Raw genomic sequence first — 24,525 nt, forward strand, 5'->3', positions numbered from 1 at the left:
TGTATTCCTGGACAAGCCATATAGCTCGTCTAACAAACGTTACGATCTGACAAAACGATTCGTTGCATCTTCGGGGCAATTGATACGCAGTTAACTCTTTCGTTACGATGATGTAGCCCGCTTGAGATTATTGTAGGAGCAAAAAGATTTTTTGCGATCGCGAGAGAGATGCGCGTTTCATAAAATTTGCGTCTTCAATCCCTATGCTCCAAGACCGGTTTACGAGACCACGTCCAGTTTTTTGAAGGATAAAATAACCTCTCGAATTTTCTTCAACATCTTCGTTAGAGATGTCGAGAAAAAAACGAAGAATAATTTTTTTTATAGTCTACGAAACACAGTTACCTCTTTGTTTCACCTTCTGAATCGCAAAAAACGATCCTTCTGTACTAGATTCTTTTTCGATATCTTTTACAAAGAGATCTAAAAAATTTAATGTTATTCTCACAGAAATAAAACTTGGAGTTTTAGATTAATTTGTCAATTTTTTTCGCAAATAGTTATGTGTTCAATCTATCTTATGTATATTTTTGCTTCGGAAAAATTTATTCAATTTGTAATTATCGATTTATAATTCGTTTGCAAATCTTATGAGAATCTCACTAAGAAATGATCATATTCGTGAAAAATTTAAGAATGTCATAAAATATATGATCAAGCAATTAATTTCTTTTTTTGATAGAAAGCGTTCAAATATATACCGAATATATACTGATCGTGAAAACAAACACTAGGCTCTATCTCTCTCTTTCTCTGCTTAAAATGCCGCAAAATGGAATTAAAGAAATCCAAACATTGTGGTGCTTTAAGTCAGCATGCATAAAAAATAGGAATAGAAGTGAATTCCCGCATCGGAATCTGGACAACAAATTCAAATATCACCTCAGTACACATGTCTTAGATTTCTCTCATAAAAGTTTCATGGTATTAATATAAGGTAGCAGCGATTGATCGATCAAGGTGACAATGAGAAAGCCGATATATCGTTTGGACGAATCGTAAAACAATTACAACATATTGTTACAAGATATTTACTTTTGAAATTTTGATATTTTAACAGTGATCAATTTCTCTAAGAATTAAAAAATTTTTTATATACAAATTAAAGAAAAAATTGCATTTCTCCTAATTTAAATTAATAGCGCATGCAAATATTTAAAGTAAAAATAATGATACTGAGAAGAGATTTCTTTTTAATTTCAACTAATAAAATTTTTGACAATTAGTTTGTAAAAAGCTATAGTTTTAAATATTTTTCTACTCTAGCAGAAGAAATTGCAAAATATCTTTGTATTTGTACGTCTAATACCTTTAAATTTGAGAGAAAGAGAAAGAGAGAGAAAAGTTTGTATTTGCTATCCGTCACCCCAGATACATATATGGATCTGAAGATAAGCAATCGCACAAGCGCGATTTTCTCGCGCATTCTATTTATGCCGGTTGTCACTTTAACATTCTGCACGCACGAGAGGAGAATAAAATTGCGTCTGATATCAATCGTTTCCATAAAAATTGCGAGAACCGCTTCTTCGATCTCTCGCTAGCTAAGACACCTACTTGAAAAATTATGTAACGAGTGCGTATTGTTAACGGTATCGTGTGTGTACTTTATTCGTTCGCACGTGCTAAAAAGTCGTCCGATTTTGCCCATAATCGGTACACACACGATCCCCATGTTAAGTAGAACGATAAATTAGAATTCGAAATGGCAAGACGAGAACGTATGATTGAAAAACTTTCCTAGTCGCAGCGAAATACATAAAAAAATTACGCGTAAAGTTAATTTGTTTTTCCTCACACATGTATAAATAATATGTAAAGAAAGAACATTTTTTTCGTTTTTTGGGATAGTCTGTGCGATTGATATTTCAAAATTGTTAACTCATTATTTTGTTCGGTGGTCCTCTTACGTATAGATAATTCGCTTGTTGCAGAAACCTTTCAACGAGATAAGATAAAGTGCGATTTGTGTCTATATGGGTCAAAAAGTTGATACGCAATTTTGTAACCGTTAAATTGCTGCATAAAATATCGATCGTTTGCGAAATGAACCATGCCACGATGATCGATAAAATGTCATGTATCTAACATTCGATCGCTCTCTTTAAAAGCTTACTTACCCATAGATCGTCCAGAGTGATAGAATTATCGGTATAGAAAACCAGAACGTCAGCTGTGAGCGGTGACGTCTCGCGTAGCTTCGATGCCAGCAGGAGACAGGCGGTGCCGAGTAGCTGCAACTGCGATTTTCTGATCGGACAGATCGACAGGAACCTGTCGACGTAGTTCATCGACAGCGGAAAGACCTCGTCCTGGCACTTTTGTTCCTCGCATACCTGCAACAGGATGAAGAGACGTATATAACATACACTTGCGTGATAACGCAACGATGAGATCGCTTCAAGGACGAATGATCGGGGGAGTCGTCGCTGCGATAACGTCTGAATATGAGTGATTCGCAATGCAAATTTAGCTCACCAGCGCATCACGCCGAGAGTAATGCCGCAAATCGTAATATGTATCTCGTAAAAATATCAAATATATGCGAGGCAAAAGATTATAAGTGAATAACTAAATTATTTTACTTAGTATTTTTTGTAAACAGGATGTCTTTAAAAAAATCCCCTCATCTTCTAGATTTTTTTCGTTTAAAATTATCAAAGAGAGAATCGTTTTTTAAAAAATTTTTTGGATTCGAATAAAACTCCAATAGAATTTCCTGGTTTTTTTAGGTATTAAAAAAAATCCCTTAGAATTCCAGGTTCTCTATGTTTTCTCAAATAGACACTCCCTCCTGCTGACTGTCAGTTGAAATAACTCTATCCTGTCAATTTTTTATGCATTTTTTTATAAATTTTGCTACTATTTAAAAGATTTATGAGATGCATTGTGTTAAAGAAAAAAAAAATGAAATTTCGCACAACGACCATTCGTCCTAACATAGGCGTAGGATACAGATATCTCACCGGATTTCCTTTGATCGTATTTTAACAAGCGCGGCCACAATATAACCGCATATCGATTGTAGGTCGAAAAATTTTTCGACTTTAGAATTCTTCAGTTACATAAGAATTCGACGTAAAATTTAAAAAGCTCTTTAAAAAAAACTAATGGCAAAATATTTAAAACAGAACTTGACTTTATTATGTCTTTTATAGAAAAAAGAAATCGATTATTTCTAAAAAATAATTACTTGTATTTCTCTATAATCAAATTTTTGTGACATTTTCACAGCCTTTCCGAGGCTCTCTTTCCACTCGCCGATCATAAGAATAATTTAGCAACAAAGATATTACCTAATATCTTACTGATAGTAACATAACGCATGCAACAACGAATGAATTGCGCTTTTCGTTATCGCGTTTATTGCCGCTTGTTTATTATTGCATGTTTATAAGACGCGCGGTGGAGCGGCTCTTTGAAGTTTCGGGGACTGTCGAATTGCGGTGGAATCGCGAATTAACTTTGCTCGAACGTCTCGGTGCGATCGTGCGCGTCGTCGAGGCGCGAGAGAGGAATTTATTGAGCGTGACCAATGATTACCGGTCAGTCCTTGCGGCTGCACGCATGCATGCACGCACGTACGTACGCATATGCACCTTCTCGTAATTACTCCGTCGCCACCACCACCAATTAACAATAGTCCCGACCGACCTAACAAAATAATTACACTAACTTGATTATCGAAAACTATAAATAATAAAATTAGTTCTGTCCAGAGAGGACAAAACATGTGGCTGTGAAAATATGAAAAATTAGTATTAAAATGTGTTAAAAAGATATTTCCAATGAGAGTATCCGGTCTCATCCGGTTTTCACTTAGCTTATCATATTATCTGTATAGTTACTAAAAAAGGCCCGAAATAAAACCGATACATACAAACAATATTTTGCATTCTTAATGTTGCATTAGCTCTTATTAACCCATTTTAATACTAATTTTTTATATTGTCATATTCGCGTTATTTTTATGTGGAAATGTTTTTTTTTTTTTTTTTTGACGAAATTATCGCTACTAATTGTAAGAACAACGTTAAGAAAAAAATATTCAGCCCCTTTTTCTTTAATATTTAACCCTTTTGCAAATGGCAAATATTAATTATTCAAAATCGATAAAGACAGGGACGTACTTTTTAATGAAATTGCTTCGAAAGATTATCGTGCATCTGTTCAAACATTGCGATGAAAATTGAACGAGATAAAGTTAGGACCAGAGAAGAATCCATAATTTTTCGTCAAATTGCAGTGTTATGCACACAATATTTTTTAATAATATAAAATCATCATATCTTACTGATGTCAGTACTTTAGCATACAAATGATAATAAAGTGAACAGCGAAAATATATATATGAAATGCAAATTCTAAAGGACAAATCTAGTTTATATGAAATCAAGACTCAAGTTACAAGAAAATAATATAATGCATTCAGAAAAAAATAATAGAAATGAGAATAATATAATTTTTTCTATAAAAAAAGTTTTTAATAATTTATTCTTTTTTATTTTTCATACATCTGCAATATGCAGATATATCATGACATATCATAGAATTTCAGAAGACACAGAAAAACATGGAAATTAAATTAATTAAAAAAGGGATATGTAAAGAGATGTGTAATGAAAAGTGACACGAATTAAAAGATACACTTGTAGCAATCATCATCTATCATGACATATCTGTATAGGACATTTGTATATTTTCAGCCTAGTAAATAATCTAGGAAACGATATTTGCGAACTAATATTTTTAATATTTAAAATAATATTTCTCATTTCTTTATTATTAAAATGTAAAATTTTATTACATAATGATATAAATTTATTTTAAACAAAGTTGAATCGTATTTGAAGAAGATATTCGATGCAATTTTCGTTATGCAAACGATGCTTAAACTTCGCGAAAAATATTCACCAAATGCTGACAGAGTGAAGCAATTAGCAAAGTTGTTGCATCGAAACGTGGCTTTACATTTGCATTCGCGATTCGCTTTTAATTGGTAAATGATAACGGATGTCTCGAATCTTTTCAGGATGATTTGCCTCAGAACTTTGTTACTCTTATCTGCGTTTATCGAGCTCGCTGATCTTCCTTATAAGTTCGGCGCCAATTAAGCAGAACTGCCGCCGATAAAGCCGATAGCGACCAGTCTCGTATGCATTGATAATAATCGAGCAAGGTCCATTTGAAAAATTTCTTAGGAAGAACAAAAAATTTAGGACTTTTAACGGACAAAGAAATATGAAACCGGTACAAGTCCGATTGTTCGCGATGCGATTTCACGAACAATTCAATACCTTTGCTATCAACAACATTTACACGAATTATACACAGGGTGACAAGCGAGAAGTATGTTATCGCGCAAAGTGCTTCTCCTCCTTTCATAAAAGATCGTTAATGTACTTGGCGAATCGAACAATTAATTGCATGTCGAATTAACGAAAAATTAAACCTTCGAATTTAAAATCAATTTAAAAACTCAACAAGTTTTCATTCGATACATGCACACACATTCTTTTATAATAATAAAATTTTATAATAAAATTTTATAATCAATTTATAATAAAAAAATAGATTTTTGCAAATTATTTTATACAATTTTATCAAACTTATTATATTTGACGAACAAAATTATAGCTCTTTTTTCTAATTAAAATTTTGAATGGAAACATTTAGATTACAAAATTTTGGATTACGAAATAACTTTCTCAGTCTTCCTATTCTGCTTTAAGAGAATTCAAATTTAGCTTTAATTAGGAAGATGTCCGATGTTGAAATCATGAAAAAATAATTGTTTCAAATTTCCAGTTTCGAAAGAGTTGCTAAAAGAGGAATATTAGTGAGCGCTTAGCGCGAACATCCTGTATATAATTACGATTAACACTAACTGCAATAGCTTTTAAAAGTCGAATACATTCCATCAACGCATACGATGATCTGTCATTTGCGCCGGTCGGATCGACGAGCCAGCGTAATGTCAAAGAATTCGAAGCGCGATGTGGCTTGGTGTGTGCGTGAAACCCACATATACACCTATACACAGCCATACACACACATGCACGCACATGCACGCACATGCACACACGCACGCATCGCGGCTGCGACCCAGGCGACTCGCTTTCGTACGGAACACGCCGTCGAGGTCATCACGTGAATTCGGTTGTTGCGATTAAATGTCTGGGGCGCAAGAGCAATTAAATGCCCGGGGAAAAAAAGCGATATCGATAAACAACAAAACTGCAAAGAAGCAGCTGTGATGTAACAAAGAGGCTATCGAATTCCACCGCTTTGCGCGATTTAAGCTTGCAACATGTTCAAGTTCCGATTATTATTTCCGTATTATTTCTGCAAGACAATGTTAATAAAACGTCAATCTTAATAAGACATCAATAATAATAATTAAGAGTCTTCCGATATCAATATCGATTAAAATATTGACCACTTTATTTTGCTACTATCACAATAATGGAAAGATATCTGCGTTAATAGAAAATATAATTTCAGATATAAATTATTACGAATAACAGGTGATGACCCTTTGACAGATGTCACATGACTGAACCGGCTTTTTGTTCGAGCCGCAATGACAAGGTATGCGGGCTTTGGCGGCGCCGAAACAGCTAATTTATCGAACGCTCGTCATTGTCGTTGTCATCAGGCTTCTCGACATTGCAAAGAGAAACAATTTGGACTTCTATGCCGGGGCACAGAAAGAGCGAGTGCGTATCGAGCGACGTACGCTATCGGACCATGAGCCGAGCGATATACCCGTATCGTTTCGGCTTTGATTTAAACAAGAGCGAGGTAAAGCGACGCCGAAGGAACACACACGACACGAGAATCCGGTCCGGAAGCGGAGGAATTCATTACCATATCCGACGAAGGAGGAAGTCTAAGCGGGGAGACGACAGAATTAATTCGTCGACGCGACCGATCGTCTCTGCCTGTTCGGCAAAAAATTCAGCTGTCATTGATTTCCATTTATTCGTTTCTTAGTTGTTGCATTGTCTTTTTATTTATTGTTATTATAGTTTCATTTTCTACTTATTGCTATTAATTTTATTTATTCATGGGTTATTAATTTCGTTTACCGAGAATGTTTTAAGTTAAAATGCGAATTTCGGACACTTAATTTACTGTTCAATTGGTGAAATCGTTATCACGCGGGGGGGACTGTCTCTAATCTTATGCTTCTAAGAATATTTAAGTCTGCCGAATGTAATTAAACTAGACACAAATGATTCGCGATAACTCGTGAACCGGCATATCGTTATCGTGTTAAAGGAGAAATCGAGAATAAAACAAATAGAATATATCTTATGCTCTGAGTACTAAATACTTCTGTCGTTTAATAACTGTTATGCACGTTTGTCTTTAAATCGCCATCGTTAGATCAGGAATTCGATAATCATGCGATAGCATGTAGCGATATTCGATCAATCGGCTGCCGATTCTGCTCTTTAATCGACGAATGTGCGAATGATGTCAATCGCGACGAATACAGTTCCCTTATCGGCAGCTTTGGAAACGGTGACGTAAGTTAAAAGAGGGAACGGGGGAAGAGGAGGGTTTATCGACGACGGTCCGAATTTCTTGCTCAATAACAACGAAATGTCAAAAATGTTATGTGATTGAGCAATAAATGTCGAAGAAATTGATTTCTCCAAATTACAGAGACTTAACTAATTTTGTGAATAATAAATGCACGTGAAAAACTTGATAAAAAATAATATATCAAAATATGGATATCTAAATTTGATATTGATGTTGATATAGGCGAATCGTATATATATATATATATACATGTATCAAGATCACGAATGTTACATCTTCGAACAAAAATAATAACGTCAATGTCATTTGACGATTAAAAACAAATAACAATCGATGAGAAATCTCGATTTACAGTATACATTTCTATTTTAAATTCTTAATATCTAAACATTTGACATCTGAAAAATCCTTCTTTCTTGCATCGATATCGAGAATATTTAAATTTTAAAATGAATTTAATTTTTTGATACCCTTTTCAAAAATATTTCACATTGAACAGATTGATCGAGAGAGGATATTGCGTAACAATGTAAATAATTATCTATTATGCTTCGTTATACACCGACAAAGAGTTTCGCAAGAATATGAACTTGGAATCACAATGCTCTCGTGACAAAAGAAACGCGACGACAGGTTTCTCGATCGCTGTCGAAACATTCGACAATCATCGGTAAGGGTCGACGTATAGCTATTAATATTTGTTCCTTTTCGCTTATTATTAAGTCCAAGATAATTACCTTATCTCGAGATAAAAATTCTAAAAGAGAAACCGTCTTATTTCATAATCTTTTAAAAGTAATTAATTTGGAAATTGAATTTTAAAAAATCATTGTCCGCGGGAAGAGATCGACAAATAAAAGGTATTTAAATACGCAAATGAATCTATGAGGTTTTTTGTCACAAACGTCTGTGCACATCTATATAATTAATTTTTAATATAATCATCACAAAGTTCTGTCAACATGAAATTCATCTCTACATATGATATTAATTTAGAAAATGTTCAGCTTACTTATTCACTTACCATTGCGAGCAATATAAAAGATAAACATTTAATTTGTGGATTATAAAAAAAGGCAGACATCGAGTCGGAGAGAGAGAACCGAAATTCATTTTCGTCTCGCAAACTTGACCTTCATCCGTCCCCGGGGCATATATTTGAATGTAAATCAATTCAATTTGTTCTTTAAAAGCACCCGATCAGCCGTGTTATCTTTGTTACGTTTTTAAATCGACGAATAATAAATTAACATTGTCGCGCGCGGTCATGTCTAAGAATAAGATTCTCGAAACCACAACATTCGATCGAGACCTTTAACTTTAAGTGGAAACAATTTAAAATACCATGATGTATATATTTTTCGTTTTAAACAGACATGTGTATTATTAAATAATTCTTATTTTTACTTTAAAAAATTTTTTTTGTAAATCTCATTGTATAATAAAAAAGAAATAAATAATTACTTTGTTGTCTATGTAGGAAAAAAAACTGACGTCAGTCTGTCAGACCATAGGTCATCGGTGTAAATTTTATTTTTAGATTTTTACCGTTACTTTTTTCCTTGTAATCGGCATTTATCAAAATACAAATTTTGCCTCGCAATCGATTTATTTAGCGTCGAATTAATCTAATGATTCGTGATTCAATTGTCTGTCGTTTTGCAGATTCTATCTTTAAAGAGACAGTTGAAGAGCAGTTGGTTAAAGTGTTTCACTGGATTCTGTTCTGTTCGACATGTTATCTTTTCCTAAGGTAGCACTTGTATAATCGCATCATAATTAGGAACTGTCATCATTTACTAGCCATATAAAAAAATACTATGATCTAAAAAAAGAAAGATGAAGAATTTATCCTTATCTCACATTTTTTTCGACTCTATTCCTGATTACATATAGATATCACAATGTCTTATCGCAGTTTTAGATGCGTCAAAGTGCTTAGAAAAATCTATATGTATATAAAAAAGATTTATATACATTCCTTGACGTCTGTAGAAAATGATTATATGCAATAAGAGTTAAAAAATAAACTTTAAACATTTCCTTTTATCGCGTTTAAGACCTTCGGAATATTCGATTCTTGTTAAAATATAAATCGACAGGTCAAAAAAACGTGATCTTTAATCAGCCAGAAATAAACTGGACATTTTAATCAGTCTTTATATCCTGCCGACTTACTTTTCGTACCTAGTTCCACGAAAGATTTACGCTGAAAATAATTGGATTCAATCGCGCGATTCGACGGCCGATCGCGACACACATTTCCACGTGGACCGGAAGCAATCGCTTACCTCCAACATCCATTCGGCGACGATCTTGCGCATGAGCGGCGAGATGTCCCTCTGGACGCACTCGAAGTAGGAGCTGCTGGGCGCGTAGCGCTCCTCGGTCTGCAGGAGATTCTGGAGAACCCGGTCGTCGCCGAGGAGGGCCGGATCCGCGTAAGCCCGGCACTCCGTCTCGGTGGTCTCGCAGCACAGAAGATCCATAGCGATGCTCGGGAGGAGAGACGCGTCGATCGATTTTCCTGCCACGTTCCTCGGAACCGCGTTCTGTCCACGTGTTCACACGATCTCTCGGAGAACCTCCTCGAGCTCGATAAATTCCAGGGCGAGGAGAGAATGATAGAGAGAGGGAGGGCGCGGGGGACACTCAACACTTTTTCACAGCGGACGAGGCAGAGACGGCTCTGATCACTCACCTCGCGAAACGACGACGATTCGACGACGACGTATGTATACGCGCGTGGATGTGCGTGTGCAACGATCACGTGTGTATGCGTACACGACGACGGCGAAGACTCGGTGCGACAGGCTCGAACGATCGTTTCGCGATCAGTTTCTCACTCTCTTTACCTTGTTACTTACACATTTTCTTCGCTCCTTTCCAAGAACGTACCTTCTTCCTCTCTCTTTTCTTAATCGAATCGTGCGATTAACCTAACCTCCTCGTTCTCGTTTTCCTCGGCACGTATTTATATTTCCGCGTAATCGAAGCACAAAAACAGATAATAAATAATGCGTTGCTTCGAGGATCCTAATAAATAAGCGTAGCGTGTTGCGCGGAAGGTTTTTTTACGACCGGTGTCCACTTAATCGTCGCGCGATTGTCGAGAGTCCACTAGTTCGTTTATTTTCTCGAGGGAATGAGGAGAGAGAGAGAGAGAGGGAGAGGAGGGCTTCGATCGGCGCGCAGGAGAAAGACGGCGATGATGCGTGCACGAGACCGCGACGAGCGAAAGCGGTCCTCCTTCTTGTCTTTCTTTCTTTCCCAGTGCGTCGGTCCGTCTACCTGCGGTCGATTTAAATGTCCTACGAGGTGCGAGGAGCGCGGTCCCTCTCCACTATCTCACGATCCGACACTGGCGACTTATCAGGTCTGAATGCCGGCGAGTATCGTTGTACGACTGTCTCGCAGCCGGGTCCTCCTCCCACCAGCGCGGCGCCAACTGATCACGTGACCGCTGCCGGTTTCCCCCACCAGCGCGGCGCCAGCGTGTCACGTGAAACGTAACTGTCGCCCCCTCCATCTCTGCTCTCCTCTCGCTCTCTCTCCCCCCACAGCCGAGGCATGAACGGTCGAAGCGCCGGTTTAGTCGCTGAACAACAGTGCAGCGAGGTGGATGGGAGATCTTTTTCTTTTTTTTTCCGCATTATGTAAAACTGCTCGACTGCATTCGACGTCTACGGGTCTCGATTATGCATGTAACTTGTTTCTGCATGACATTTCTACTGATAAGCGATGGTAATTTTTCACGATATTTTTTAATTTCGTAGATTTCAATATTGCATTTAACTTTTGTATTCCAAATGCAGTAAATTTATTTTGTTCTCCGCGGTGTATTTTCTTACCTAAATATTTTTTTCCTGAAAACAAATAGTAATATGTATGAGGCAAAATAGAAAAAGATAGAAGAAAATGTAAAGAAAAATAAAAAATAACCATAAATATATGAAAAAAGAATGCACATAATATTAATAAATATAGTAAAAAATGTCTAACAGAAAAAGGTGTAATAAAAATAGAAACATAATAATTTTAAAATGCAATATATACAAGTAGTTGATAATTAGAAGAAGCTGTTTAAATTTAAAGAATTTTAAAACCTTTACATTATTTATATTAAATTCAAATTTATATAAAAAGGGAAAGTTTCACGTCTATGTGATATTTCAAGCATCTTTAGTATGTAGCAACCTGTTGCCGATGATAGCAATAGTATTCAGCAATCCAGGTTTTATATACACATATATTTTTTTATATTATCTTTAAATTACGAGCTATGGATTTTTTATGCCTTCATTAAAAATTCAGGAAGAAAACGGATATCGTTATAGAAAAATATCGTAAGCATTACAAATATACTTAAAAATATATATTTAATATACTTAAATATATTTAAAAAATTCTAAACGTCAAATCTCACGCAACTTTATGCAAAAGCTTGCTAAATTTTCATTTACGTATCTTGATAACTTTGATAAGTTAGTCATCTTCTTACGATCGATTCACGGCCGGTTTTGCGCTTCATACGTAACGTTCTTGAGCGTAACAAAAATATTCGCAAAGCTGCACGTTTTCTTCGTGAGAAAGTTAAATATCGTATTTTTGAGTACTCTTGCTCGATTCTGCCGGCCTTGGGGCCCCGTTTGAATACGACCCGACACTGAACGAACGAAGTGGCTCGGTCAACTCCGGTCCCATTCGCTTTCATTCGTTCATCCGAGACATCGAAGCTCCTTCACGTTGCTCTTCGCCAACGAGCCTCTCTCCGGACCCAGCTCTCGGCGAGTTCGCTTCTGGTTCGTGAGAACCAGAATAATCAAGGACAGAAATCTCTAAAGATACAGATTCCTAAACGACAAAATCTCTTCCCAAAACTCGAAAAAAATTAATAAAAAATCACTTTATAAAATGTTACATGATGTGCCGTCATGTATTGTACTTGCGAAGTCAGTTTTTTTATAAAAAATTTATTTTTTTAATGAAGACGAAGAAAGTTTATGGAAAATCTTCAAGTAATTGAACCCAATTAAATAACGTTGCAATCAGAATTGTATCGTAGCCTTTATTGTTTTGCTTCCAAAGAAATTTGTTTAATAAGCAAAATGCCTTTCTCTTCAAGTTACTAACGTACAGGAGCTCCTAAGCAATCTATTTGAAAACATTTGCAGTTTACATAAATAAAAATAAAAGCATAAAAAGATAATTGTAATTGTGTCTAAGAAATATAATTTTTATTAATATCTATTTTTAAAGCAAATGTAAAGTTTATTTTTTCTTAATAAAATTTATTTATTAATTAATTTTAAATTTTAATGCTGTATTTCTCTTGCAAAATTAATGTTCAGTATAGAATATTTTGATAATTAAATTTAAAATGATATCTAAGATATAATATAAGTATCGTCTATTGTTTTCATTCATTAATTTAATAAATAATTTAAAAATTATTCATTCTTATCGAGAAAATATGATTAAAATTCAATGAATCAAAGGAGAAGAAAGCAACGTTTATGAGTCACCTTCTATATTGACGTGTCAATTAAACTTTGTTAAAATTTTCAAAACTTAAATTTTTTTGTTATCCACCGATTTAAAAAATTTATATAGAAAAGCAAGGGTCGATTTTGGTGAATAATTATGATCGATCGGTTGTGAGACGAATAAGAATAAAAAAGAAAGAGGCTTTAGTGGGAGCTACATAAGAGCGAAAATGTCCTTGATGCATGGAACCTCCATGTGGAAGTTTCGCCTCGTTTACGTGTACTACGTTTTTACTACATAATGCGTACGCGACGATACGCGCGTTTGTTATGGGACCACGGTCGGTTGCGACTCCGCGACCGGATGTGCCGTGCGTATGACTTATTAGGGTATGACAAACGCGACACGGTGCGTGTGCATCGTACGAGAGACGATCGTATCGTCGTCGCGATCGGGATAATAATCACGATGTGCATGTGGTTCTCTGAAATAAGTCAGACTCGCAAGCACATGTTTACGTTTCTTTATTATTACGTCATTGGACACGTCTCTCTTAACAAACTTATTTAAGAGAAAACTTTATGTAATAACAGCTTGATATAATTCGGACAATTTGACTTAGTTTAACTCATATGTATTAATTTAACATTTATTTAGTTGTGCAAGTATGTTAATGAAAAGATCGCACATTTAATCTTTTTATGTGATGCTTCCTATTTATAATGCATGCTGTTCTCTGTTAGTATAATATATAAAATAATAAAATTAGTATTGAATATATAAAAATGTGCTTTCCATTTTTTACATTGCTTTAAAAAGAAATAAGATTTAGATAGAATCTAAATCTGATTAGATCTGATAAAACAAAATTACTTGCTAATGCTGTGATTATCAATATATACATATAATAATAGATAAAGCTTAGAATCAGAATAATCATATTTAACATTAAATAAATATACAGATATAAAATAGTTATCAATATCTGATTACATAGTTAACGTTAATTAACATTGATTGATTATTTTAAAAATTATCCTGCAAGAAAAGAAAAACGAAATTAGAAATCTAGCGATGAAATCGTATGAGCTTTCTACTCTGAAACACGAGAGCTGGATCTCTATTGATGGAAATGTGTTTCTATTGTCCTTCAACGGGATTCCTATGGCGTTCGTATCCGTTTGTAGAAAAATTTCGAGTCGAACTAGTATATTACACCAGCAACGACATTGGCGTAGCAATTTGTTTCGAACGAGCGGCATGAGTTTCTTTTGTCGGCGTGATTTTTGACCTCTTTCGATATCTATCTCATGTTAATTAGACATTGGAAATTTTGATAATTATACAATAAAAATTTTCCTATTAGAAATCTCGTATATTTCCTGAAAATATCTCTCGTATCATTAGAACGACTTCAAGTTGTGAAAGAAAATTGCTTTTATTATTTATTCGATTAATTTTATATTACCGACATCAATTATAGGCATTTAATCAATCTAATTCCAAGTATCTATTTAGTTGTTTTTTTATATATTCCTTTTTTTAACATTGATCATAAATGATATCTAATATTGAAAATGAAGATTAACGTGCAAGAATCCGAGACAAGTTTGTTTTATCAAGCAGATATAAAGGAGGAAACTTTGGCTAATTTTTTCCTCCAGCAATTTGATAACTTGATAAATCTTTAATCATATTTGAAGTTAAATTGGAAATGTACATCTATATGATTTCTAGCATTCCGAAAATGATGTAGAGCCATGAAAATAAATCGTAAGAAATAAGACGCTAAATAATTAAAAAAACATTTTAAAAAAACCTAGCAAAGAACTAGCTTTATTTTAGCGAAAAATTAAATAATAAAAATGATACATCTTTATAATTATATCCAAGTATATTCAATTTTAAATATAAAAACGAGAAGTGTGTCGAGAGGTTTTAATTGATTCTCGCGATTAAGACTGTAATCTTCGATTTTTATTTTTTTCCCACTATACGGTTATCTACATATATATCTTCGGTTCTTGCATCAATCGGTGAGCCATCATTCACCCAACACGTAGCAGCAAATAACTCGCTTTGTCGAGAAAAAGGGGACTCCGACTCGGCCAAACCTTCAATTACGTAATCGTTCAATTTTTCGCCATCGTATCTCGCTATCATCAGCCGGCTTCATTCATTGTAAACAGTTCCTCGTATCGAGTCAGATTGGGAATTTACGATAGGTTTTACTTCTTAAGCTACATTCGAGTTTTAACTTTATTTATCAATAAAATATCAGAAAAATTTAAATACAATTTAAATTATCCAATAATTAAGAGGCAAATGCAAATGGTACCGCATGATGTGATTTGATTTCATAAAATACTTTCATATTTACAATGCATATCAATTTCTAATTCTAATTATTTTTTACGAGATGTTTTGGGATAAGAAAAATTATGGAAATTAAAAATATGTCATAACTTTAGATTCTACGAGTATTTCGCGTGGCTCTAATTAAACTATGCTTTTAGTCTCGTCTATCTTTTTAGACCGATCTTGCGATAGGCTATCGCATCGTACGAGACGAAACGCACGTGGTCGCGAGACGTCTCTCGCGAGATTTATGCTGCCGAAGAAAAAGTCCATCGGCGAACACGCAGTTGCCTTCGGATTTAAATAGCCACGAGGCAGTCTTCGCGTGGTACTTTCTCGCTAGTATTTAATTTCACTAGAGCATGAATGTTCCGGCCGGTGCTTACCCACCTTTTACGATACGGCCTGACGAGCCCGTCCTTCTCCTCTGTTTCTACTTCGCCATCTCCTTCCTTCGAACGAGGGAAGTCTCGTTCTGCCTGCGTGAGCCTATACAACGTGTACCGAATGAATGTAACGAACGACGAGGTGAACTTTCGCCATGTCTTGAAGAAGCGAAATCATTGGTCATCAATTATAGAAAAAGCTAGAATCTTTTCGTTGCAAGCGATAAATTCGGCGAAGTTGAAAATTCAGTATTAAGCCCGCATTAGCAACAAGATAATTCGTTCAACTTCCAGGACAAATTTAAAAGTATCGTTAGCTATAATTTATGCAATTTTCTCAATGGCTCTCATTAGGACGAAATTTTTGGCTTAACTACGCTTGCTTATCGCTGCAACTCAATAAAAGCATACTGCATTTGCATATATGCACGCATGGATGCGGGTACATGCATATAAGCGAAAAGTTCCTCTCTCAATAGAAGAATTTTCAGAGATTTTTAATGAAATAATAGAAAATCAGGAAAAATTTCAGAAAAAAAATAAAATGAAATCAAATATATCAAGGGGTTTTCAATGATCGGACAAAACTTTCGAAATTTCGTATTTTAAATTATTCGATTATCTCAGCAAGCGAAATATCAAAGAAATATGTAGCTCGCATGTTTTTACAACGGCACACCCAGTATTAACGATGATAACGTGAATCACACATTTCGCGCGGAATCTTTCCGAGTGGCACGCACAAATCATATTTGTCGATGCAACATTGTGACGTTTAATGACACTCGTCACGAGAGAGAAAAGGAGAGAAAGAGACAGATAGAGAAAGTTGTGAATTTGCAACGTTACGTCCCGACACGAAAGATATACGGCGGCGTATACCGATATAGTTAATTATCGTTTCTGTGAATGCAACTGGAGCAATCTCATATATAATTTGCATCGCCTGGCATTCCTCGATATTGATTTTACTAATATCTTCATGAATAACTCGCTTACGTAGCTGTCGTCTATTCATCTTATCGGTGTTATCCAACCTCTTCTGAGCGATGAGAATGCTAAAGAACTGATAGAACGTAAGCCGATCTCTTCTCTTGCACACATCAATATTATATTAATAAATTTATATAACTAAAATTATATTTATAGAACTAAAATTTGATTCAACCTAAACTAAAGTTATAGACACATACATACATACATAATTTTACGAGAATAATTTTCTATTTCTACTCTTGAAGTTCATTTTACCAACCATTTGTTTCTTTTCATTATAAAAAATAGATAAATAAAAAATAATTAAAAAATAAAAATAAATATTTAGTTATAATTATAACATTATATGGATGGAAATAATTGTTGGCATTTTGAAGCATTAATGTGTCTGTCCATTTCCATTGAATGATGTTAAATTTTACCAGCATTGAATCGTAAAAATTAAGTGTTTTTAATTTTGTTAAAGTATTACATATAGCGTGTATTACGGGTACATTTCACTCACGATATCATATCACGACTAAAGAACTTATTCGAGCATACTTTAATAATCTCCGATTCTTGAAGCCTGTCGCGCAATTCTTATCGCGAAATACATATAATTAGTTTTATATCTGACAGCGGCGCCTTCGAGACGAGCTTCGTATAGATTTATGTTATAAGTCGCACACTATTTATAATTTTTATATGAAGTCTTTAAACAACAATCTTGTTTATATTTTTTTTAATTAATTTAAAAAATAGATATTTTTAAAAACTGTTGAATGATACAATAATTTTTAATAAAAAGCTTCTTTTTTTCTCGATCGAATCAAACATATTGTAAGATGAGTGATAATTTATTAAATTAATTGATCGTCTGTCAAGCACCATAATTCTACTATGCGACAATAATAAAATTGCAAGAATCTTCTGTTTGTGACAATGTGATCAAAGTTAATCTCAAAATACGATCTAAGATAATGATATAATTACAATGATAAAATTTGTTTTTGCACGAATCTTAGCACATATAATTGCTATCTCTCGTCTTTTAAAGTTGCTGTACGATGTGCTTGAAATATACGTTTACATAATAAACTCAATATATAACATAATGCAAACTATTGAACAAAGAAATGAAATCTTTCGTGAAGTGTATGTAAATTGTGAATGTAACTTTGATAATCGGCGAACGATTATATTAATTACTATCAGTTAAAAGTTTTGTAAGAATTTCATATTCTTTTTTTTAAAAATTATAGATATTTATTTGATGAACTACTGGTACTTTTGCCTTATCGTTGTTTGATATATGATGATATAGCTAAAGTATTTTTCGAAAGCAAAGACATTAACCTCAGCCTAGTCTTTCTCCGATAATGTTGTGATAAAAGAAAAGAAATGGACGTTGACGAGTCCTCGAGAAGGTGACGTCATTATCAACGTGTAGCCTCTGACCTCGTGCATGCTCATTTCCGTCCGTTCAAGACCTATTTCCAGTGTTATTGGATGCAACGCCTCGGCGACACACATACACTAGCGACGTAATGACATATATTATCAGAAATGCTTCTCATATACGAGTTTACTAAACAAATATCACACTGATATCACACAATTTTAGAAGAATTTCTGGAAGCAAGGAGCAGTGGAAATCAGTATGACGAATGTGCATTGTAAATATCGACATATTTACAGGATGGAAAATGTATCATAAGAAATTTGTACACTTTACGTTTTATATATTTTATGATAAAAATTTATACTAATATTAGTATATTTTATAAAGTAAAATTCTTTAAGATTATTATTTAAGATTGCACGAGATACCAAGACTATAGTCTTGTCTTCTGTCGAAATATGAGACAATATTAAAATAAGATTTTTAAGTTATCAAGACAAATACCAAGACTAAGATTGTGATCAAGATTGTTGTGTCTTGTCAAAATTATTGCATTTAAAAAGAGATAAAATAGATATATTTGTATAAATTTGATAAGAAATAAATCACATATATACGCATATGCATACACATACACACACACACGCGCGCGCGCGCGCGCGAACTTAAAAAATGTTATTTAATATATTAGAACATTTATATTAACATTAAATTTAGAAATAATTAATAAAATAAAATTAACAATATAAAGTATAAAATTATCAATATAAAATTTTACGCAATTATTTAACTACACATATGCTTTGGAAAGTAAATACAAGAAATGAAATAGTAATAATTATATTATAAAGAAATTATAATTTAATTATAAAGATATATTAAATATATAATTTATTTTAAACAATTGAGAGTGTTAGATAAAAATTGTTAATTATTATTATTATATATAAAATCGAAACAAGGTAATATAAAGTGAGATTTTTGCTACAAAAATTCACTCAAGATCAAGATAAGATTTAAGTTATCGAACACACTTTTCCCTTATCAATATAATATTTTTACGAATATTTTATGTTGAATCTAGTGCAACCCTACTATTGTTACGTCACAAAAATCGTGATAATTATCGAACGCTATGTCATGCACAAAGAAAGTATGTTCTCACATTTTCTAAATATAATGCATTACTACTAATTGTAAGTGCTCATGAAGATAGTTTATGATCGAAAGAAAACCTATGTGCAAAGATACTATTACACGGAGCGATTCCTTCGCGACATTCGCAAAGTATTCGTACGCGCGAATAATTGGCGATAAGTTTGAAGATTTTACGTACAAGATGACAATTAATTGCCAACATATGAAGGAGGAAGGGGAGATGGCAGTTAAGGCACGAGATCAATTCGGCAAATCAACGTCCCACGATGCCTGTAATTCATCCATTAAGATCGCCGGCAAAGTGAAGTGAGTGTCGCTTCGGTCTAATTAATGTTTAACTAACGCGAAATAATCCTTTTATTCTTTTTATTGACCGTCGACTCGCCGCCCCTCGAAGACTCATAGTGCCTCCTGAAACCCGGTCACGCACCGCAAGACTTTTAACTCGCATTACTCGATTCGAGCTTCTTCATTTTATACGTGAGGGATGTTCGTTTCTCCGTATTATTGTCATATGAAAGAAATCATTATACGAGAATCTAATCGCTCGTTTTAAGTAAAACTTCCCAAGATCTAAAGATAAAGCGATTTCAAAAAATGCCGAGAATGGGTTTTCACTGTACTTGTTTCTTTTTTTTTCAATTCTTTTGCCTCTCGAGCTGCGGCACTGCTTTTCCATTAGAGTATCGTAACTAATGTTATCTCGGTGGGATTTCAGTTAATTGTCGAAGACAGGCATTCAATTCCTTCTAAAGATATTTACCCGGAGATATTCACTTATGTCCTACACTTATGTCCCAAGACTTTCGTGAAATAGGTGGGGGCAACATTATTTAACCGAAACGAGGGGGATAAAAAGACGAATGATATGAGACAGGGATTGCTTGGAATTGGACTGTGGTCTAGACTAAGAACCCACGATCCCACCATTGGATGGTGGGCCCGAACCGGGGCCGTTTCTTCGGTTACGCCGGCGCTTCACCATGAAGATTCTCGTCGGCGCCGAATTCAGAATGTGGGGAGGCCCTTATAGAGCCTTGTGGAAATACGATTGCCGCCGCTTAATGGAATATCATGAAAATTAGCGTGCGCGTACAAAACTACTCTGACACGAGAATCGTATAAGGAGAAATTTATAAAGTTACCTTAAAGAAGAAAACACATTATTTGAAATTAAATTATTCAAGAAAAAGAGAAAAGAAATTTTTATATCGAAATTAGATTATCACTTTAATTGAAGAATTTGACTAATTGACTTTTTCTTCTTCAGTTTAATAATCATAGAATAATCTATGTAAAAACATTAAAAATATCATGTGGATATTATAAATCACTGATTTATCGTTGATTTGTTGTTATCTACAGATTATTTTTATCAATGATTTTACCGGTCACTCGGTATGATTGAAGTCTTATAAAATCGAAACTGCTATATCGAATATCACGTGTCGAGGCTACCCATTTGCAGCCGACTTTTACACTAAATAAAGTTCCCTGAAATTATCGCCGATGAAAGTTTTGCACCGGTTAACCCTTGACACGAAAGAACAGGTATATTTGGAAGGAATGCACATCAGGATGAAGTATAACCAACCTTATACCAAAGATAATTTGCTACTATCCTTACATCTTTTGAAACACTTGTATAAATATTTATTTAAAATATTGAAAATTATACGCGTATTTTAAAGCCTAAAATTAAGAAGAATAGAAGCTAAAAGATAAAGTAATTCTTTTTTATTCTTATTAAAATTTTATACTTATTTTGCGGGCAATTTTCTGTCGAACGGTAACTCGGTCCAACTGGAAATTTATATATTCATAACCCATGTATTTCATAAAATCATTTATTTCAAAATAAAAATGAAATCTAATTTTGAATTGGAAAAATTTGGACAATAAATCTATAGATATTGTCTAAACTCTATACAATTTTTTTTATATTTCCAGTAAGTAATTTTGTTACTAGCAGTTTAATTGTTTATATAACTATTATTTTATTAACTATTAGACAATAATTCTTTCTTAATATAATAGCTTTAAAATAAGTAATGAGATATTAATTTTTAAACAAAACCAATTTTTTGTATCAGATTCAATTATTAATTTTAATTGCGATATTTAATATTAATTAATTTTTGATATTTTTATTAATTTTTATTTTAATTAAGTATTAAATTAATGTGTAAATTCAGCATTTTATTTACCATAATACTAGCAACATAATAACATACAATATGAATTAAAGTTATCAATTTAGCATAATTAAAACAAAAATTTTAAAAATATTCTTAAAAATTCCGTCAAACTTTAACTTACAATTCCGAATTTCTTCAATGTAGATCCAAATAATGTTATTCGCTTAAATTTAATAATAAATATGATGATTTCACGCCAGTCAGTGAGACCGTGAATAAATAGTGATGCATAATGAAAAGTGAAGCGAATTCGCGCGATAAACCGAGTGAACATTTAATCTGAAACGAGCTTGAGTTCTTTGTCATTTTGGTTTGCTCGGTTTGCTGAAAGGATCGTTGGAAATATCCGTTAAGGGAAGAGTCGCATTCCTTTCCACGGACACGTTGTCGGTTGTGTTTGTACACGAGTTTACCTCCCTCATCGTGAGAGAAGATTGAGAACGCGACTTGTCAAATTAAATATCGAATAATATTTTTAGCAAAAGATCTTCGCTTATTTTCTTGGAATCATTTCTTCAATTATATACATATATACCTTAAGGTTTATATGAAATACTTTCCCACACGAATAATTAATCTTAGCGCACAATGACATATGTGCATAATTTTTTTAGTTCTTCAATTTTTTTCTGTTTTGTCTAATAACTATAAATATATTTTGGAAAAAATATAATTGGAAAAGATAAAATATTTTTTCCGACTTCAATAAATCTATCCTTAGAGAATTTAATTAGCTTTAAAGTAGAGTTTTTAAATAGACATCAAACAAATAACAAGCTAATAAACTAGCTACTTTATCATATGATTCACAAGCTTTCTTTTCAAATACAATATAATTTATTATAATTTTATTTAAAGATGCGTACACACATTTTTGACTAAAAATATATTTGCTTTTTTATTCTCTCGGCTTTCGTATGTGATCAAAAAAGATACGAAAATTGAAGTTGCATTATTTATAATTGTATAAAGATGTTTTTCTTAAATCTTTTCATATGGTAAATATACAAATTATTCAATACTTTATCATTTCCTCTTCCATTGCATGAATAAAATATCACGAAATATCCAGATCAAGTGTAACCGCATTTGTTGTATGTTGTATGTTGTCTGTAAGTATATCGATCCGAGATCATCGTTGCATGTTGCTACACAGTGCGATTTATAAATATTCTCATAACGTTGCCACGCATTTTATGTTCGATGAGTCTTTCTGATTGCATAAGTGACTAGAAGGTCAATGTTGCGCCTTTGAAAGCGTCTCGATGTGGCGCCAACGTCTTGGAATGTTCGTATTGTATAAACCGCGCCATCGTCTACACACACAATGCGCTTAAAATGTATAAGAGAATTGTTGTTTCTGTTTCAAGCTATGTCACAGAGTAGCTTCACTCACGCTGTAAGAAAGAACCGGAAGAAGAGTGCTTAAACTCCCCCCATTTTAACGAGTTCAAGTGTTACACGATACATTGTTTCATTGTTGCATTGCTTCTTTGAAAGAATTCTCTCTTTAACATATTTCTCGTCGAACAAATCTGCCTCTTTGCTACATTGTGTATCGATATCTCCTTCAATATTATTATACATTCGTGATTTTTATAAAGTAGAAGAGACTCATAGAATTTTTATTGTATTTTTTGTTAATTATATTACTTTTATATATATATATAATGTAATAACAAAACTTTTATATACGTTCCCTGATAATAATTTAAAAAGAAAATTTGAAAAATTTTTTCCTTTTTATGATTATTTTAATAATTAAGATGGAGATTTTTATGCTTTATTTTTTAAAAATATGTAAATCGAGTTATAAAATTTAAAAAATTTTATAATTTAAATATATCTAAGTAAGAGGTCAATAAATAAAAAGTCAATTAGAGAAAGAAAAAAAGATTTAGATATTCAAGAAAAAGATCAATTATAGAGAAAAAAACAGAGAAAAAGAGAATTAATTAAAAGGAAAGAACAAATTAAAATTATATACTCCACTAAAAATAAATTTTTGCAATTTCTTAACCGGCAGAAAATCGGCGAATCAATTATCCAGTCGGCGAGATTGCTACGATGACTGATTCACGAGGCGTCAAAACTTAATCTTCGTAATTTCCGAGCGTCTCATTTTTTTTTTAAGTGCGAGGTAAGCGGGGAAACTCAATGAGAGCCAAGGAGAGGCCCGAGGGTATATCCCAAAAGGGTGCAAAAAGATGATTTAACGGCTCGGTAATGACGAGCAATAGTGTGAGCTCGATAAAACCGACTATCGTAGCCATAGCCGTTCGTCGTCGGCATCGTCGAAAGGGCGTACTTACGATCTACTTTGTGCCGCGAATATAAGTGAATTACACGAGGAAGTTAAAGCACTGTAATAAATACCTTGGGCACTCCTCGCCTTTCAGCTGGTTTCGTTTCTGCAGCGGCTCTCTTTCTCTCTCTCTCTTTCTTTCTCTCTCTCTCTCTGCTCACGCGAAAATAATAATCGGTCCATTCGCGTTGCCCGATAGCCTTTCTTACCGCCCTGTTTTTACAATGCGGTCTCGTTATAACACGGGTTCAATTTCGACAAAGAAAAATGTCGCTCATTTTTTGAGGATAGCAATAGAGAGCTTATAGTATTTGTGTGTATGTGTAATTTACAATTTTAATTTTAATTGTATTTATTTAATTTCCATTTAATTATTTAATTTCAAGTTCTATTCATTTTACTCAAGATTTAAGCATAACATGTTTCTATCTGAAAAATTACATATCTCCCCTGTTTTTTCATTTAGACGTTTAAATAAAATAAATTGCTTGTAAAGTTACATTTTCGTTATTTAAGACGATGTCGTTGAATTCAAAACCAGTCTTGCTAGACTATAGAAATTCTCGTCTTTCGTGAAATAAAAAAACGCAGGTATCATTGAACACGCTCTTTTACACGGTACTCTGTATTTGGCCATAACTTGGATCGATACGGACGGGTCTTTGGATCTCCGTCGAGGGTGGGAACTAACTGGCTTTG

The 24,525-nt window shown here is 33.6% G+C and overlaps 1 protein-coding gene across 1 annotated transcript in view; it reads right to left on the reverse strand.

Moving 5' to 3' along the window:
* Nucleotides 1–11,362, reverse strand: part of LOC105248357 (G1/S-specific cyclin-D2) — a 37,689-nt gene extending 26,327 nt beyond the window's left edge. The window contains exons 1-2 of the mRNA XM_011253113.3: nucleotides 9,846–11,362; nucleotides 2,121–2,336 (exon numbers count right to left, since the gene is read on the reverse strand). Coding sequence (XP_011251415.1) covers nucleotides 2,121–2,336; nucleotides 9,846–10,043 — 414 coding nt within the window. The 5' untranslated portion in view covers nucleotides 10,044–11,362. The remainder of the gene's footprint in view (nucleotides 1–2,120; nucleotides 2,337–9,845) is intronic.
* Nucleotides 11,363–24,525: the final 13,163 nt, after the last annotated feature.

Source organism: Camponotus floridanus, unplaced genomic scaffold (assembly GCF_003227725.1).
Source record: "Camponotus floridanus strain SB8 unplaced genomic scaffold, Cflo_v7.5 scaffold6, whole genome shotgun sequence".
Taxonomy (NCBI): Eukaryota; Metazoa; Arthropoda; class Insecta; order Hymenoptera; family Formicidae; genus Camponotus; species Camponotus floridanus.